The 19574-nt window shown below is 45.9% G+C and overlaps 2 protein-coding genes across 2 annotated transcripts; one reads left to right on the top strand and one right to left on the bottom strand.

Annotated features, from left to right (window-relative positions):
* Nucleotides 1-2071: 2071 nt before the first annotated feature.
* Nucleotides 2072-7435, top strand: PTRH1 (peptidyl-tRNA hydrolase 1 homolog). Its single transcript, XM_040404831.1, is given in 7 exon segments — nucleotides 2072-2216; nucleotides 3144-3253; nucleotides 3255-3355; nucleotides 4355-4454; nucleotides 5400-5445; nucleotides 5547-7191; nucleotides 7313-7435. Coding segments are annotated over 6 exon segments (651 nt in total). The 5' UTR covers nucleotides 2072-2120; the 3' UTR covers nucleotides 5745-7191; nucleotides 7313-7435.
* Nucleotides 7436-8267: 832 nt separating this feature from the next.
* On the bottom strand, nucleotides 8268-18584 carry CFAP157 (cilia and flagella associated protein 157). Its single transcript, XM_040404820.1, has 9 exons — nucleotides 18296-18584; nucleotides 16885-17156; nucleotides 14548-14701; nucleotides 13931-14198; nucleotides 13234-13364; nucleotides 11977-12127; nucleotides 10421-10599; nucleotides 8964-9135; nucleotides 8268-8874 (listed from the first exon to the last, which is right to left on the bottom strand). The coding sequence occupies exons 1-9, from the start codon at nucleotides 18433-18435 to the stop codon at nucleotides 8773-8775; spliced, it is 1569 nt and encodes a 522-aa protein (XP_040260754.1). The 5' UTR covers nucleotides 18436-18584; the 3' UTR covers nucleotides 8268-8772.
* Nucleotides 18585-19574: the final 990 nt, after the last annotated feature.

The raw sequence follows: 19574 nt of genomic DNA, 5'->3' as shown, positions 1-19574 counted from the left end.
TTACTCCAAAGCTCTATAACTAAAATACCATGGGTAAGGTGGATTGACTTGTTGGCCCCCATCACCGGGGCACATGCACCCCTAACCGTTGCTAGAGCAGGATATTGGTTAGGGTCCCCGGAGCTGCCTGTCCGCTTAATGCGTGTGTGGTGGTATTTACAACAATTCTATATTCCATATACTATAAGTTAGATATGCTTGGTGTCAGAATACACTGCACCTCTTGTATTATATTCATGTTTTCTTTCTGTGTCCGTTTCATTTTTTGTTTTGCGGACCATATGCAGAACCCTTCATTTCAAGGGGCCCGCAAAAAAAAAAGGATGTTACTCCTTGTGCATTCCATTTCCGTGTGTCCGTATTTCCGTTCCGCAAAAAAATAGAACACGTCCTATTATTGTCCGCATTAGGCCTTATGCACAGGACCGTTGTTTGGGTCCGCATCCGAGTCGCAGTTTGGTGGTACATTCACTTCAATGGGGCCGCAAAAGATGCGGACAGCACTCCGTGTGCTGTCCGCATCCGTTGCTCCGTTCCGTGGCCCCCCCCCCCAAAAAAAATAGAACATGTCCTATTCTTGTCCGTTTTGCGGACAAGAATAGGAATTTCTACAATGGGCCGCCCGTTCCGTTCCGCAAATTGCGGGAAGGCACATGGGCGGCTTCTGTTTTTTGCGGATCTGCGGTTTGCGGACCACAAAAAAACTGGTCGTGTGCATGAGGCCTTACGGACAAGGATAGGACTGTTCTATTAGGGCCCAGCTGTTCCGGAATGCACACGGATGTCCTCCGTATTTTTTGCGGACCGCAAAATACATTCAGTCGTGTGCATGAGTCCTTACGCAGAGATTACTATATACTTTGAGCTGAGCCATTAGATGTTACAATTGTGCATCCTACAATTCAGACACATTTGGTGTCAGTAAATACCGCATTTTTTTGCATGATACAAATTGATTCTTTTTTTGACTGTGAAATGATTACCATATTTTGAACTGTGCCAGTGTTCACTATGTATACAATGATTTAGATACACTTGGTGTCAGTATGCACTGCACTTCTAGTTTTATATTGATTATATTCAAAATAACACCCACTAACCGCAGTATTATGCATAGATACTATATACTTTGAACTGTGCCATGATATGCTGAACTCTCTCTCACACACACGCACAAACTTTCAGCTCTTTGCTAGCACTATGGCGGAGATTTACCAAACTGGTGTAAAGTAGAACTGGCTTAGGTGCCCCTAGCAACCAATCAGATTCCACCTTTCATTTTCCAAAGGAGCTGTGAAAAATGAAAGGTAGAATCTGATTGGTTGCCTAGGGGCGACTAAGCCAGTTCTACTTTACACCAGCTTGATAAATGACCCCCTTAGTTTTTACCTGTTCTGTTATTTGCAGTTGTCGGGGCCCAGACTTGGAGAATAGTCAGGAGGACGGCGATGTGAGCGCAGACGCATCTCATCTTCTTCCAGGTCAGCATCGCCATGACTGGGGCAGGAATAGAAGGATTGCATCATCCAGGCGACATTTAGAACCCGTGATGTCATAATGGAACAGTATTCTCACCTTTGGCGTCTCTTTCTGAACAGCGCCTTTGGGCTGTTGCCTAGTAACAGGCCACTCTGCTACTGGGTGACTACAGCGGGTCTCCGTGCTGTTGTGGAGGTGACTGTAGTCACACAGAATTTACTTTTATCACATTCCCTAATGTTACACCTTTAAAAATTATCCTGGACAACCCCCAGGAATATTCTAATGTGTAAGAAATTATCCCCTACCAACTGGATAAGTATAACTGCTGGATTGATGGGGGTTTGACTATTGGGATACTCACTGATCACCAGAATGGGGGTCCAGTGTCACCTGTTTTAATGGAGTATGGTTGAGCATGCATATTCTAATCAGATATTGTAGGTGCAGTTCCACTTCCAGCCAGCAGGGGTCTCTCTCCCCTCTAACTCAACGCTACGATGTTTTCTCCGCACTCTAAATTACACTCTTCTTCTCTATAGTGTTGTATTGATGGGATCACGTGAGGGAGCGTCATCAGCTACTGACAGTCACATGACCCGGAAGTCATCGGGATATATCTGCCATGTTGGTGGAGGACCATGCTGCCGGCAATGAGAGCTGTGTGCTGTCTCCGCTTGGGTCGGTGCATGAGTCAGGCAGCCATTGGAGGTCCCAGTAGGGAGCAGCGCTTCATGGTGAATGAATTCGTTTTTCACAGTGTGTCCTGCAGTGCCCAAATGTCTCAGCCATATTGGTATGGGAAGGTGTCCCCTGTGTAATCAAGGGGGTCTGCAACCTTCAGCACTCCAGCTGCTGTGAAACTACAACTCCCAGCATGAAAACATGCTCGGCTCGTCTAAGGACTCATGCACACAGACGTATTTTGTGTCCGTGAATGCGGAACCATTCACTTCCATGGGGCCACAAAAAAACGGAAATGACTCCCTTTGTATTCCGTATCCGTATATCCGCAAGTACATTCCGCCAAAAAATACATGTCCTATTCTTGTCCATTTTGCGGAAAAGGACAGGCATTGTTACAGTGCATCCGCAGAAAACGGATGTAACATGGACGCCACTCTGTTGTTACCGTTAGTTTTTTTTTGTTAGTTTTTTTACGGATCCGTGTATTGCGGACCCCAAAATACATACGGTCGTGTGCATGTGCCCTAACTTCCTTAGAAGTGAATGGAGCATTCTGGGACTTGTAGTTTCAGAACAGCTGGCTTTCTGGAGGTGCCTGTAATCTGTTACTAGGCAACACACGTATGATTCTGTATCACACATGTGTTTACAAAGTCCCATGTAACATATGTATAAAAGTGATTTTTAAAAATGGCGTCTGTGAATGACCGGTAGTCGCCATATTGGGCTGTCCATATGTTGAAGTAATGCAAAGTATACGCTGACCTCCATCTGTGCCCTTGCTCAGTGTCTCATACTGACCAGGGTATAGATACATACCCTCATGTCCCGCTTTGACGTGAGGGGGCAGTGCTCTTGCCTGTACTGATTGGAATGCCCCCCATTCTAGACAAGCCCCTTAAAATTCTGGAAGTGACAGAGTAAAATTGACTAGATATGGCAAATAACCAATATCTTATGCTGCCTTCCATGTCTAGGTGGTTGGACTGGGCAATCATGGCATGTCTGGCACTAGACACAGTGTGGGCATGACTGCCATTAACCGTCTGGCACGAAGGCTGAATGTCGCTGACCAGTGGAAGACGGACAGGAGCAGATCTCATCACCACCCAGCTGGACGGCGTTCATCTAATTTTGATAAAACCCCGGCAGTTTATGAATGTTAATGGGACGAGTGTGGCTAATGCAGGTGAGAAGGACGAGTCCGGAGTAGGTCATATATGTATACAACAGTGTCACCATAACAGAGCCAGCCTTCAGCAGTGTCAGCATAGTAGAACCTTCTGCAACAGTGTCTGACTCTCTATAACTGATCCAGCCTGCAGCAGTAGCCCATAGCAGATCCAGCTTGCCCCAGTCCTTATAGCAGATTCAGCCTGTAACCATGCCCCCATAGCAGAGCCACAGTACCCCTATAAAAGATCCAGCCCGGAACAGTGTCCCCCTAACAGAGTCGGCCCGCAGCGCTGTCCCCCCTAACAGAGTCGGCCCACAGCGCTGTCCCCCCTAACAGGGTCGGCCCGCAGCGCTGTCCCCCCTAACAGGGTCGGCCCGCAGCGCTGTCCCCCCTAACAGGGTCGGCCCGCAGCGCTGTCCCCCCTAACAGAGTCGGCCCGCAGCGCTGTCCCCCCTAACAGAGTCGGCCCGCAGCGCTGTCCCCCCTAACAGAGTCGGCCCGCAGCGCTGTCCCCCATAACAGAGTCGGCCCGCAGCAGGCAGCTCTTTTATGTGCTATGACTAGCCTTTGGATCGGGCATATTTTTGCAACTGGAATACTTCTTTGAATTTGCCAAGAAAGGTGTAGGTTACCACGAAGTTTTATCCCACTTTTTCTGCAAATATTTCCCAACTGCTCATTCCCACACTTCTTGAAAGGGTCGACTTATCACCTTTCACATGGAAGCCTCCTGATCGCCACAGTTCTAGCAGACAGAGCATTTTACTATAGGAAACCACAGCCAGCCAAAAATGTCTTCTGCATTGCCTGCTGCAGGGGACATGGCAGCCATTCAGATGAAAGTCCGTCTGTCCATTTAATACAAGGATGGCTTGTGTCCACCAGGTGGGTTTCCATTTCTGCTGTCAGACAGTTTCTGCTCTAGATTCCCAATAATTCCTTCATGTTTGGTTATATATAAGAATTATCCTGTCTCTCAATATACAAATTATTATTGCTTTTCTTATTCAGCTGGAAAGTTCCACCTGAGCCCTGAGAATATCTATCTATTACATGACGAGCTGGACAAACCTCTAGGGAAGGTGACCCTGAAGCTTGGAGGCAGCGCGAGGTGACTAGCTCAACGATCATCTGACAACTTTAAATTGAATCTATCAGGTCTGAAGACGGCATTGGATAAAGGACGAGACTCTGAGCTCAGGGTCGTATTTTCTATTATTTTTTATTTTAAATTTCATGCAGTAGTTTTTATATAAAAAGCTGCCAGGATTTATAGAGAGAGCCTGTGAGTCCTGCATGCCCCTCCCAGAAGGTGTGATTGACAGATTCATGGGCGGGGCCAGCAGGACTCACAGGCTTTCTATAAATCCAGGCAGCTTTTTACATGAAAATACTGAATGCGAACCCTCAAGCTCAGGGTTTCTCTCATTCTTCTGTGCCATTCTTATATATACCTGTGGGTTTTTTCTTAAAGGGGTTGTCTGAGATTTTGATATTGATGACCTATCCTCGGTGGGGGTCCGACTCCAGACACTCGTTGCGCTCTTTAGTTCCAGTGAAGGAAAATCTTAATGCTTCAGCGCCAATACATCCGGTGAGCACTATGACACCATGTTTATTGGTCATGGCCTATGTGCAGCTCAGTCCCATTCAAGTGAATGGGCCTGGGCTGCAATACCAAGACCAGCCACTATACACTGGACAGCGCTGTTCTTGGTAAGCTGAAAGGGAGGCTGCAGCGCTCACTGAAGCACCGCAGCCTCTTCAAACAGCTGATCAGCAGGGGTACCGGGTGTCGGACCCCCACCGATGACCTATCCTGATCAATACCATCAATATCAAAATCTCAGACAACCTCTTTAAAAGAGCTGGAGAGAAATGTATTATCATTTTTAGAACTGTCACTTTTATATCATTGACTCATTTGTATGTAAATGGTGGATCTCTGCCCTGTGATATAGTGGTCATGGACTGCAGTGTAGCTTGAAAAATAATCCCAACTGCAACCTAGCGATGTGATAACATTCCGACCCCAGCCGTTCTCTGTATTTTCTAGGGGCCACAACGGGGTCCGTTCCTGCATTGACCACCTGAAATCAGATGTAAGTTCTACAGCAGATGCCTCCCACCCTCAGTCCCTTCAAGCATGGCCACACAAGGCTTCTGTAATGAAGACTATTATATATTTTTTTCTCCTTGGCAGACGATGACCAGACTGTTGATTGGTATCGGACGTCCGGGTGACAAGTCTTCAGTGACCGCATATGTGCTTGGACGCTTTACCAAGAGCGAGCAGGAGGCGCTGAGCCCAGTTCTGGAGAAAGGTCTAGACTTGTTACTTGGACACATCCAAAAACGGACTCGGGCTGCTAGTCCTGTGCCAGTGGAAAACAGAGCATGATGGGAGTTACCCTCTAGAATATCCAATTCATAGACAGCGGAGGAGAAGCCGGCTAAGGTCTAGGACCACGGTCATTTTGGTTGGATCTCTAGTGTAATCTTCACTACTAGACAGGGCAGGAGGACAAGTTGTCCAAACTCACATACCAACTTCTAGGAGTGTTCCTGTGATATATATTGATAACTGTACCTCCACCAATCAGATATTGATAGCATCTACCATATCACTGGTATGGCTTCAATGCATAAAGCTGGAAAAACCCCTTTAACGTGTATCTTAATCCGTTTTTGTAATATATAATACCTCAGCTTGGTAAGATAGGACTGGCCGAGGGATTTCCCAGTCCACACCCCTCCATCACAGGTTTTTCCCCTAGCCCGAGGTGATCCCAGGTGAGGCCTACTGGGATCATCACTGGGGAATAAAGCAGACCTAAGAATGCCAGTCTGGGGGAATGACGCCTGGAGATCTGAACTGTGTGGTTGGAGCTTGGTGACTGGCTGAGTGAAGCCTGATCTACCCTGGTGTGAACAGGACTCTATAGGCGAGACCCAGACCGGCAGGTATTTATTTTTGCGTTATGTTATGCCGTAACTTCACCTCATCAAGTGACGCCATAACTTGGATGCTAATCTGTTATGCTGAAGTGACGAAAAAGGACGGTTTGGACTTTGAAACCCGCAATCTGTCATTTCCGACACCACTGCGAGTACAGATTCCTACAATATATATGAGCGCTATCACGCCTTGTGTGTTCATAATGGAAGGTGCAGATACTACGAATAGTAGATCAAATGGGCAAAAGCCATGAACACCTTCAAGGGCATTTTTTATTATTGCATTCTACTTATTTTGTGCTAAAAATCATTTTTGCATTTGGTCTTTATTACAAATTTTCAGCAGTTTTTGTGATACATGGGTTAAATTTCAGTCTGTTTGCAGACTGTCACTCTAGGTAATGGGTATTTTATATTGATGGCCTATCCTCAGGACAGGCCATCAATATCAGATCGGACACCCCGCACCTTCACTTCCATGGGAGCAGGGCTGCAGTGACCAGCTCCGTCCACTGCACAACTTCCGACACTGGAGCAACTTCAGAACAGCTGGTGGGTGGGGGGTGTCAGACCACCGCCGATCAGATATTGATGGAGGGTAAGCCATCCATATTGAAAACTTAAACAACCCCTTTAGGCCCTGTACCAGGCATAAGCCAGTATAATAGTGTTCCCCGGATTGTTTCTTTAACTTTGTGATTGGTAAAGTAATCACAGTTTTCAGTTTCCGAATAAATGTGAATTTTAAATCTATACAAACCATTTGATTGACAGATGTATTGTCTTCCTTTGGTTCATTGCTAATGTCAGGTTAGGGCTACACCTCATTGACAACATACCTGTACCCCTCATGTGTAAGGTGCAGCTACTAGGAATAGTTGATCAAATGGGTAAAGGATATGTACACCTTCAAGGGCAATTTTATTTTTTTATCATTGCATTCTACTCATTTTGGGCAAAAAAAAAAAATCATTTTTACAATTGGTCTTTATAAAAAAAAAAAAACTTCAGCCATTTTAGTGATACATGGGTTAAATTTCTGAGTCCCATTTACCTCTCTATCTGATCTGACTAGAGATGAGCGAATTTCATATTTTTAAATTCGTTTACTGGTAAAAGGTGAATTTGCGTTATGGATTCTGTTACCACGGACCATAACGCAATTCTATAACGGAATGCCTTTAGAGGCATTCCGATATTCATTCCATCACAATAGAAGTCTATGGGCTGCAAAACTGATCCGTCCTCCCCTGCATAATGGAAACAGGACGGATCCGTTTTGCAGCCCATAGACTTCTATTATGACGGAATGCCTCTAAAGGCATTCCGTTATGGTCCGTGGTAACAGAATCCATATGCAATTCACCTTTTACCAGTAAACGAAGCGTGAACGAATTTCATAACCTGAAATTCGCTCATCTCTACTCCTGACCTCATAAACAGTCATTTAAGCCATATTCTTATCAGTCTCATAACAATTTAGCTACAGTGAGGTCAGGAAATCGGAGATAAGAGCTACACATGTGATGAGACTTAAGGCTACTTTCACATCTGCGGTTTTGTATTCCGGTTTCGAAATCCGGCAGAGGATCTCATAACCGCAGCAAAACGGTTCTGTTTGATTTAATGCGCCAGGATGCATCTGTTCCGTTAGGATGCGGTTGTATTAAATCGAAACGGAACAAACCCGTATCTGGCACAAATAAACAATGTAAGTCAATGATATTGAATCTGGAAAAAAAAGGGATCCTGCACCATTGACTGACATTGTTTTTGGTACCGGATCCAGTTTGTCCTCTTTTGCAGACCGGACACAAAACTGAACAAACCGGAACTGATGCATCCTGAATGGCATTTTCTCCATTCAGAATGCATAGTGACAAAACTGAAGCATTTTGCTCTGGTTTTATGCTAGGTCTACACGATGACTTGTCACCGCGACAGATAGGGCAGAAAGTGACAGTTTGCAAATAGACTGAAATTTAACCCCTGTAGCACAAAAACTGTTAAAAAGACCAATTGCAAAAAAATTGGTTTTAGCCCAAAATTTGTTAAAATGTAATCATAGAAAAATTGCCCCAAAGGTGTCCAGAGCCTTTAAAGAAAGACCCCGGGTAAAACACAATGTTATGTCTGAGGCGGCGGAGCATGACGCATTCTCTCTCTAGTGTTCTCTGAATCCCGGTGTCATGCACCGCCCTTTTAAAGGGATATTTGGCATTGGTTATTGCCGATGTCCGGTTAGGGCTACGCATCATTAGGATGCCTATACCCCTCATGTGACAGATACAGCACTTCCTAAGGAGAAAAGAAGCTGCATGTCTACAGTTGCACGCTGGTCACATGATCTGTTAATGGCTCCTGTGGGAAGGTGGCGTAACTACGTGAAAGGCTTCATCCATTAGTCTTTATTATAATCATGGAGCTTTTCAGCTCGCATCGACTCTCATGCATTTAGATGTCACTTATTGTCATTTAGCCATCAGAAGCGCACTGCCGGTCGATGTCGAGGAGATTCCTGGTAACGCTTTTGGTTTCGGGAGCTTTCCATCTTGGCTTAGTGTCAGCAGGTCCTGAAAGGAGACAGAGGAAGTGTAGAGTCCACATCTCATAGATGAATACAGAGGGCAAAGACATCCTTGACTCAGTAGTGGTGACTTACCTTGGCTAGGGCAGGGTTGGCTTGGAGCGGACCAAGCTTTGTGGTTCTGGACAGCATCCCGATCTTGCCGAGTATGGCACTGGAGACATCTTGTCTGGGCACCAGTCCCAGATCTCCCATCCGATAGTGAGGGATAACACCAGGGCCCTTTAAGGTAGGGGACATGGTCTGCCTAGGGAGGAACTCACACCAATGTGACTTATATTATCTGTGATACTGTACATTGAGTTGAGGGTTAATACAAATCTTACACACCTCCAAAGCCATAAAAAAAATCAGTCTAGTGTGACCCCATTATGCTAGGTGTTGAGGTCAAACCCACCACCAGTCAGGCTATGGTATATCTTGCCTTCATTGCTTATGGTGGAAATGCCCTTTAAATGGGTTTTCCAAGACTTTTATACTGATGACTTATCCTCTGGATAGGTCATCAGTATCTGATCAGTAGGGGTCCGAAATCTGGGCCCCCCCGCCAATCAGCTGTTTGAGAAGGCAGTAGTGCCGCAGTCTTCTCTCAGCTTCCTAAGGCTTCTTTCACATTTGCGTTTCAGTTTAGTCCCCATGCATTCTAAATGGAAAGAGATCCGTTCAGGATGTCTTCCGTCCCGGTACCATTCTGTTTTGTGACCGGACACAAAACCACTGCAAGCTGTGGTTTTGTTTCCGGTCATAAAAACGGGATAAAAAATGGATTCGGCACTGAAAACAATGTAAATCAATAGTGACAGAACCGTTTTAGAGGTTTTTTTTTTTCAGTTTTGATTTCAAACAACCACATCCTAACGGAACGGATGCATCCTGATGTGCAAAATCAAAACGGATCCGTTTTTTTATTCCGTTATTGAGATCCTCTGCCGGATCAGAATACCGGAATGAACAAAGCAAGTGTGAAAGTAGCCTAAGCACAGCGCCGTCATTCTTGGTATTCAATTCAATGGGGCTGAGCTGCGCCGAGGCCACGTGACCGATGAACGTGACGGCACATGGCCTAGGCTAAGCTGTGAGAAGGCCGGTGCCTTTTCAAACAGCTGATCGGTGGAGGACCCCATTAATCAGATACTGATGACCGATCCAGAGGAAAGATCATCAGTATAAAAGTCTCAGAAAACACCTATAACTTTATAACACCCCTTTAAGTGCCATATTAAAGAGATATTCCCAAGTCATAACGTGATATCCCATCCCTTTATTACCATGGCATTCCGTCATAGAATTGCCTTATGGTCCGTGGTAACGGAATCCATAACGCAATTCACCTTTTACCACTCAACGAAGCGTGAACGAATTTCAAAATATGAAGTTCGCTCATCTCTACCGGCCGCCCGCTATGCAGGGGAACTGCAGAACGGTGAACGGGGCATTGCTTAATCAGATGGGAATACCCCTTTATATGTTTCGCCAGCTGTAGTAGCCTGAAGTAAAGCATAAGCTTTTAGAACTAATTAATCTTCATGTACCTCTTGGGGGGCATATATTGCTTCACGTAGTGAGTGTCTTGGCTCTGGAATTCGTGTAAGGCAGGTCCCAGACCCAGGGAGGCCGCACTGTCCAGTAGTACCAGGAGACTGTGCAGCGTCTGGTTCCGTTTTGCTAGGGATTTGATGTGTTCATCACCGTCCTCACCACTGGACTTCTCCTGTAAAGGGATGTGGATACTGGGAGTAGTTGTTCACAAAGGGGAAGGGGGTGGAATTGTTCTTGGTACCTACCTTTATAAATAAAGTTTATTAAAACCTTCAGTAAATGCCCTAAAAAGAAATAAAAAAATCCCTAATATAATGTATTTTATATATTTTTTTCCCCATGTGATATAGATGAATATCAATCCATACCCCTGTACACCGTTATTTGTGGGTGCGCTGTGCGCTGTAGAGGCAAGAGGTCCATATTCCATAGCACATCGCTGCTCCTGTCTGTACCAGCGGTGCTGTCCTACAGCCTGGCATAGATGTGCCATGCCAGGCTTTAGCAGAGCGGGCACAGGCAGCGAGTGATGTACTATGCTGAGCTCCTGTGCTCACTCGACTCTGCTAGACCGTGCACCACACAGGGCTTTAGCAGAGCAGAACGGGTGGTCGCAGGGCAGGTGCTCAGCATGGCACATCTATGCCAGGCTGTAGGAGTTCACCGCTGGTACAGACAGGAGCAGCGATGTGCTATGGAGCTCCTGGCTGTACAGCGCTCAGCGTGGCCACAGGGGAAGCCGTAACCCCACAGTAGTGTACGGGAGTACGGATCGGAGAACAAAATAAAGTATATTCGAAAAAAAATAATTTTTAGGACACTTACAGTAGGTTTTTATAAACATTATTTAAAAGTTTAGTTACACTTTTTAATATGAATGGGAAACTGTCTAACACATGGTCGCCCTGAATCCCCCAGAGCTCTGACTTGTAGTAGAAGGGGGTCCCAAGTGGATGAGACTGAGCTGTAATACCAGGCACATCTACTACAAAATGGACCAAGCTCTGCCTGGTAAACAAAGTAGGGGATACGGTGCTCGTCCTCTCACTCGGCTGAGCGGTGGGGTGCCAGGAGTAATGATTGGCCAGCAGTATAAAAGTCCCAGCAAACGTCCTCAGCCCCTGTAATATCTGGTGGCCATCACACGGCTCCTTTGCTCTATGAGTTGACGTTTCTGTTGATGGGGTCGGGGAGCAGCCCTGGAAAATCTAATTTTCCTGGTCTTGTTCTCCCACTGGTAAAGGGTCACTGTGGTGGACATGTCAGTGTTGATCAGTTGGGGTTTGGATGCCAAGACCCTGTGACTGCGAGAACAAAGGGGCAGAAGAGCTCTATGGCCCATACACCGCCATCCCTGCCTTATCTGAGCCAAAGCAGTTCCATGCTCAGCCACATGACCTTAATTCTAGTAATCGTCGGGGGTCTCGGCACCCGGAGGGGAGGTTACGAATTCCTAACCACCCGACCATCACACTGTGTGACTCCAGCCTTCTGTTGCTTCTTCAAGAAATGTTTGACCCTTTGAATTGTAAAAGGTGGGGTCTCATACCATGAGCATGTCCTTCAGAGAAGAGGCCGCCTGACTTAGGACTTTCTCCACTGATTGCCTCTTCTTCACCTCCTCTTCTAGCTGCTTGTTGGCATTGTCTCTCCCCTCCATCAGTCTTTGCACCTCTTCCTCCAGGGATGTCATCCTCTGCCTAGAAGAAAGGCATGTCCTGTTACCAGTCAGCCATGTAATATGACTATCTGCTTCTTGGTGCAGAACGCCTCTTTGAGGTCCGTGTGACCAGTCTGCAACCTGTGGCTCCCTAATTGTTGTGAACTACAAGCGGGTAATGACTATAATTCACTCCCCACCCTTCTGCTGTCTTGTAGGTTAGATGAAAGGGGCAGGATCAGACTACACAGAGGGTCCATTTGTAGTCTGTAACCATGGAGACACTGGAATATGAGCTGTAACACAACAGCAGGCTCAGACTACACAGGGTTTATTTGTAGTCTATAACCATGTAGACACATAGGTTGGTATATATACTTTAAAATATGATTGCAGGGTCAGACTACTCATAGAATTTGTCTGTAACCATGGAGACACATATAGTATATATGCCAACCTATGTGTCTCCATGGTTACAGACAAATTCTATGAGTAGTCTGACCCTGCAATCATATTTCAAAGTATATATAACAACCTAATATAGGATTGCAGGATCAGACTACTCATGGGTTTATTTGTAGTCTGTAACCATGGAGACATATAGGTTGGTATATATACTGTAATATATGATTGCAGGGTCAGACTACTCATAGAATGTATTTGTCTGTAACCATAGAGACACATAGGTTGTTATGTATACTGTAATATAGGATTGCAGGGTCAGACTACTCATAGAATGTATTTGTCTGTAACCATGGAGACACATAGGTTGGCATATATACTATAATATAGGATTTCAGGATCAGACTACTCATAGAATGTATTTGTAGTCCGTAACCATGGAGACAGATTGGCATACAAGCTGAAACATGACTGCAGGATCAGACTACACATGGGATCTGTTTGTAGTCTGTTACCATGGAAACACAGACTAGCATGTAAACTGTAACTTATGATTGCTGGATCAGACTACACCTTGGGTCTATTTGTAGTCTGTAACCATAGAGACACCCACGTTGGCGTATAAGCTGTATACACAAAACGGTAATTGAGAGAATTTGTTTAGTGCTTCATATTTTGTTTTTGAATGCATTACCGCAATAAAACACCCGTCACGTATTACACATGCACTATCCTGGTCCTCACCTGAGTGCTTGTGCCTCTTCTTGAAGGGACTGATGCTCCACGTGCAGATGATCCAGGTCCTGCTCCCTCTGGATAGCCAAGTCCAGCATTTCCTGCTGCTGCTGACATTTCTCCGTCAGCATACGGATCACCTATCACATGGAGAGGACAGAAAATCTCTTCTGTTACTCCATTTTGAGGCTCTGCTTGACGGGGTCGCTTTACTAACAATTTCTGCAGAGTATTTTTTTTTAAAGGGAAGACCCATCTTTGTAAAGGGGCGGTGCTGTTTTGTGTCAAGCTCCACCCCCTCAGGGTCAGCATAAAATGGAACAGTGATTTGTCTGGAGTGTTCCTTTGAATACACTCGGGCACAACCACTAACTGTGAAGGTTTATATAATGTGGGTCCATTTATTGTGTATTTAAAGGGGTTGTCTCATCTTGGACATTGGGGCCATATCACTAGGATATGCCTCCACCTATCCTTATAATGGAGCCCGCAAAGTGACGTGGGGGGCACCCCTAGCGATATGCCCCTAACGTCCAAGATGAGACAACCCTTTAAAGGGGGTTCCTCACAAAAGTCTTCTATGACGTATCCAGAATGAGGTCTACTCGCCCATCTACTTGGGATTAATGGAGGTCCTACTTGTTGGACTCCCTGAAATCTTGCGTATACTATAAAGGTCAATGACCTGATCACTATACCTGTTTACCTTTTGGTTGCTGAGGTGGTTCCTCACAAACTCCTTCTCGTTCTCCTCCAGGATCTCCAGCTGTTTTCTCAGGTCGGATTCCTGTTCTCTCAGCTGGTCGTTCTCTTGGATCAGCTCTAAGCTCTTTTCAGACATTTTGGCGAGCTGGGAACTGACAGCTACGTTCTCGCGGATCGCGCGCTTTGTGGTCTCCGCCATCTGGTCGTTGGATACTTTGCGGAATTCGGCCGCCACGGTGTTGACCTTCTGCACCATTTCCTTTTTCAACCTGGGAATACAACAGTCCATGTCTCTCTCAAACGTTAGCCTAACGTCGAGTGTCTTAGAGGGTTTGCCCACTTTTAGACCTTAAATGGGTACTCCCATCTAGACATAGCCAAGTGCACTTACTCAGCTAGTCCCATAGCAGTGAATGGAGAACAAGCCGCATATGCATGGCCACCCATGAGATTTCTGAAAGTAGGTGAGCCAGTGCTCCGCTATTCTCGGAAGCCCCATAGCGGTGGGTTCTCATGCACGGCTTGCTCTCCATTCTCCTCAGGGCACCGTTCTTGAGAAAGGTGAGGGTCCTGCACCTATCTGACATTTATGACATATCCTTCTCACAGAGCACTGACCTGTCCTTGTCCAGCACTGCCTTCTTCTCAAGTTTGTACATTGTGTCCTTGTGCTCTTCCTCCTGTTTTCTTAACTTCTCCTCCAACGCGGAAAACTTGGCCATCAGTTCCTCCTTCTGCACCCTGAACTCTTCCAAGGAGGCCAGTTTGCCCGCTGGAAATAAGGGAAGCAGAAGAAGGTCATTGAGGACATCCCTCAGATTTACAGGGACGGTAACTCTGCTCCTTTTCCCAGAAGGATTCAGAAGAAAGCAGAGAAGACGATAATGGGGTAAGGGGCACATTTACCAGGGCGACTGCAGCAGTTTCTGGCACAGGCGCTTGGACATAAATTGCCCTGGCAGGATAGCAAAAAGTATGAGACTTGGGCCTCTTGCACACAACCGTATGGTTTTGTGGTCTGTGTTTCAGTTTTTTTTTGTTTCTGTAGTGTTTCCGTTCCGCTTCCATTCCATTTTTACGTCTGGTTTCCGTTTGTGATCCGTTTTTTGCGGATCGCAAAAGGAAACTGAAGCATACAATAATGTTTAAACAGTAAGTACATAAAAAAATTGAGCTGGGCATAAAATTTTCAATAAATGGTTTCGCAAAAACGGAACGGATACGGAAGACATACGGATGCATTCCGTATTTTTTGCGGAACCATTGACTTGAATGGAGCCATGGATCGTTATTTGCGGGCAATAATAGGACAAGTTCTATCTTTCAGCGGAACGGAAATACGTAAACGGAATGCATAAGGGCTCGCTCACACGACCGTGGTTTTGGTCCGCATCCGAACCGCATTTTTTGCAGCTCGTGTGCGGACCTATTCACTTCAATGAGGCCGCAAAAGATGCGGACAGCACTCTGTGTGCTGTCCGCATCTGTTGCTCCGTTACGTGGCCCCGCAAAAATGATGAGGCGGACGAGAATAGGCATTTCTATAATGGGCCTCCTGTTCCGTTCCACAAATTGCGGAAGGCACACGGGCGGCATCCGTGTTTTGCGGATCGCAAAACACGACACGGTCATGTGAACAAGCTCTAAGGAGTACATTCTGTTTTTTTGGCGGAACTATTGAAATGAATGGTTCCGCATATGGAATCCGCAAAAACGTAAAGGAAACGGAAATTTTTTTTTTCAGTGTGCAAGAGGCCTTATGGAAACATGTGTGACTACAAGATCAGGCCTCATGCACATGATCGTATGTATTTTGAGGTCCACAAAAAACGGATCCGCAAAAAATACAGATGACGTCCGTGTGCATTCCGTATTTTGCGGAACGGAACAGCTGGCCCCTGATAGAACAGTACTATCCTTGTCCGTAATGCGGACAATAATAGGACATGTTCTATTTTTTTGCTGAATGGAAATACAGACATACGGAAACGGAATGCACACGGAGTACCTTCCGTTTTTTTTGCGAACCCATGGAAATGAATGGTTCCGTATATGGTACGCAAAAAAAAACAAAAAACGGGGCGGACACGGAAAAAAAAAAAAAGTTTGTGTGCATGAGCCCTCAGACTACACAGGGTCCTGTAGTCTGTTACCATGGAGATGAATAGGCACAACCACAAAAAAGGTTGTGGATTTATTTTGCTTCTTCTTTTAGAAGAAAGGACAGTTTTCTCCCCCCAATTTACATTTTTAGGGTCACTCGTATGGCACAATGAAGCCTAGGGCCATGTGGTGATGTGTCACAGAGGAAAAATATGTGTGCGGCTCTTTTTGAGCTGAGATTCAGCTGTTAAAAAAAAAAAAATTTAAAAAATAATTGTGGCAGAAAATGCCACAACTGAAGACCAGTTCCATTCACATTAATGGGGCTTGCAGAAATCCATGTGCTTGCTGTCCCGTTCAAATGAATGGAACGGATTTTCAGTCGTGGAATTTTCTGCCACAAAATCTGCCGTGTGTAAAGGCACCCTTATCAAACTGATGAGAATACGGCTTAAGTGAGTGTTTATGAGGTCAGCAGATCAGAGATAAGGCTTCACATGAGCGGTCAGCCGATGGGACTGAGAAGTGATACTCTGCAAAAAGACTGATTTTTAAACCCTTGTAACTCAAAAATGGCTGAACATTTTAATAAAGACCTACTGAAAAAATTATCTTTAGCCCAAAATGAGTAAAATGCAGTCATAAAAAGGGGGTATTCCCATCAGGACCTTTATGGGATATTGATAAAACATGCCATAAATTCCACCTCTGGGACCTGCTCCTATATCAAGAATAGGGCCCCGCCACAAAGAGAGAGGATGCCACGCATGCCCAGCATTCTCTGCTATGGGACTTCCGAATATAGCTGAGCGTTTGCGTAACAGAGTGTGAGCTCTTGGGGTGCAGTCTTACCTAGCAGCATGTTCTCGGAGGTGAGCCTCTCCTTGGTCTCCTGGAACTCGTGCCTCGTCTGTGCCAGCTGCACCTCGTACGCGTCCTTCTCGGCATCCTTGGCCTGCTGCAGGCCGGACAGCTGGTTGTTGAGGTCGGCGATTTCGTCGAGGCGCTGGTTCAGGGTGCGTTTGAGAAAGGACACGATCTCCTTCTTGTCACTGGACAGCTGGTCAAACTGCGCCTGGAAGAAGTTCTCCTTTGCACAGATCTCGTCCCATTTCTTTTGGTATCTGATGGAGAACGTGTATAAAATGGCGCAATTTACAAGCTGGAGCCATGTCCGTGCAGATCTTGGCAAATCTGACCACTATTCACACAATGCAGTCAAATCGCATTTATTTTTTTACAGCCATGATCACAAATTGGCACAAATATGGTTTAACTGTGATTTCATGGCAAAAAACCTGCACCGTGTGAATGTATCCTCATAGTAATAGAAATTAAAGGGGTATTCCAGACAGAAACCCATATGTTATATTGGTGGGGTCCGACTGCTGAGACCCCCGAGGAAGCAGTGAATGCAGCACTATGAAGCTCAGCTGCTTCCATCACTCCTATAGGGTTTGAATGCAGCGTTGCACTGGACCACCGCTCCGTCGTTGTGTAGCAGGTGAGGACCGGGCTCGGTAGGACCCCCAATGTCCTAACATTCCTCCTCTTTTCATGGATACCTAGTTTTAATGAACCGACCATAAAGCCTGACTTTAAGGGCATGTTCATATGCCGCCTTTTGACAAGGATTTCCGCACTGAAATCTGCGTCGAACACCGCTAATTAAAGGGGTTGTCCGGTATAAGGAAAACATGGCTGCTGTGTTACTAAAAGAGCGCCACTCCCCTCCACAGGTTGCGTCTGGTGTTCCGGCTGAGCTCCATTGAAGAGAATGGAGCCAAGTTGCAATACCGCGCACAACGGCACAGGTGCTGTTTTTGGAAGAAAGCAGCCATGTTTTTCTTATCCTGGACAACCCCTTTAAAATAACCCCCTTCTCCCATAATTCCTACAATATAGATTTTTTTTTCCCCCTCCAAGTCATTTGTAAATCCGCATCTTGCTGGGGAAAAAAAGCATCTCCATTTTTGGCTACACATGGATATACCACAGCATGCATATAAGATGAACCTGTCCCTTTAAGTATTTTTCATTTACGTCCCAAGTATGTCCATTGGGCTAGTGATTTATTATAAATAAAGTTATTTAAAAAAAAAAGAGCACAAAATGGGAAACTTAACTAAGATGGGCGGGGCAAGTCCTGTTCTTGAATCAAATAACTTTATTTAAAGTGTCCTGGAATTAGGCCACTGCTGACGCAGAACCTCTTGGATGTTAGTACTGACAGTCTATACAGCTGCAGTGCTGGCTCACCCACCTCTCCAGGCGGCCCTCCAGGTCCCGGATCTGCAGCTGGTAGTACTCCTTGCTCTCCTCAGACACCGGCTCCGTTTTGGGCTTCTCCACTGGTTTGTCCTTCTTGGCGCTTCCTTTCCCTTTCTTCTTCTTGGGCGGCATCTTGCGGCTCCCGGTGTCAGGCGATCAAAAATCAGGCACCGAATACAGCGTCCTGTTGCTAAGCAACCAGGACGGCGCGCCCCGCCTTGCGATACGCCCACAGCGAGGCCACGCCCTCACGAGTGGGCGTGTTCTGGCAGCTGGGCGGGGTTTAACACTACGCAATGCCATGCTGGCAGCGGGAGAGGTCTGGGTTCGATCCCCCTTCTAAGCATCTGCAGCCATTGCATGGGGATTTAAAGGGATATTCAAATTTTAGCAAATTAAAGGGGTATTCTATTCTGGATAAGTGACTGGTGGGGTTCTGACAGCTGGGACCTCCACTGGGGTCTTATGACACCTTTTTGAATGAAGGGGTGGTCAAGCATTTCATTCAAAGCCAGGAGACCAGCAGAGATCTGTGTCAGTCCCATAGACTTAGAATGGAATGTCATTCAACACGCATGCTCAGCCATTGCTCCATTCAAAAGGGTGACACGGGACCCCCAATTCACACCCCAAGTGTTACAATTTTCCCAATATACTTTATGTTTCAGTTCTTCAAGATCTCTGCTTGCTGTCAGTATAGAAACCTTCACCTTAAAGGATAGGTCTTAAATATCAGATCATCGGGGGGTGGGTGTGTGAATAGACCACTGCCCTCACCTAGGTCTAGGCCAGTGACATCACTTCCAATGGTCACATGACCTAGGCGCAGCTCCTATTCAAGCGAATGGGATTAGCTGCAATACCGAGCACAGCCACTATGCAATGGACGGCGCTGTGTTTATTGAGCTGCCAAGAGGCCACGGTGATCCGGTGAAATCAGTGCCAACAGTCGGATCCCCGCCGATCTCCTATTGATGACCTATCCTGAGGCTAGGTCATCAGTATCAAACATCCAGGAAACCCCTTTAATTCCAGGGGATACAAATCCATCCTGATCACGTGATGGACACGCTAGTGAAGGGCTAAGATCCATGTGAGACGAGCCGCGCACCTGTGTGTCAATCACGTGACCAGGACGGATTTGTATCCACTGGAAATATATAAAAAGTGACAGCAAGCAGAGATCTTGAAAACTAAGAGGAATGGATAGAGAATATATATATATTAGAAAAACATGGAAACAGCGCCACGCCTGCCCATAGGTTGTGTCT

Source organism: Bufo bufo, chromosome 8, assembly GCF_905171765.1.
Source record: "Bufo bufo chromosome 8, aBufBuf1.1, whole genome shotgun sequence".
NCBI lineage: Eukaryota > Metazoa > Chordata > Amphibia > Anura > Bufonidae > Bufo > Bufo bufo.
This window is presented reverse-complemented; position numbering and strand designations above follow the sequence as displayed.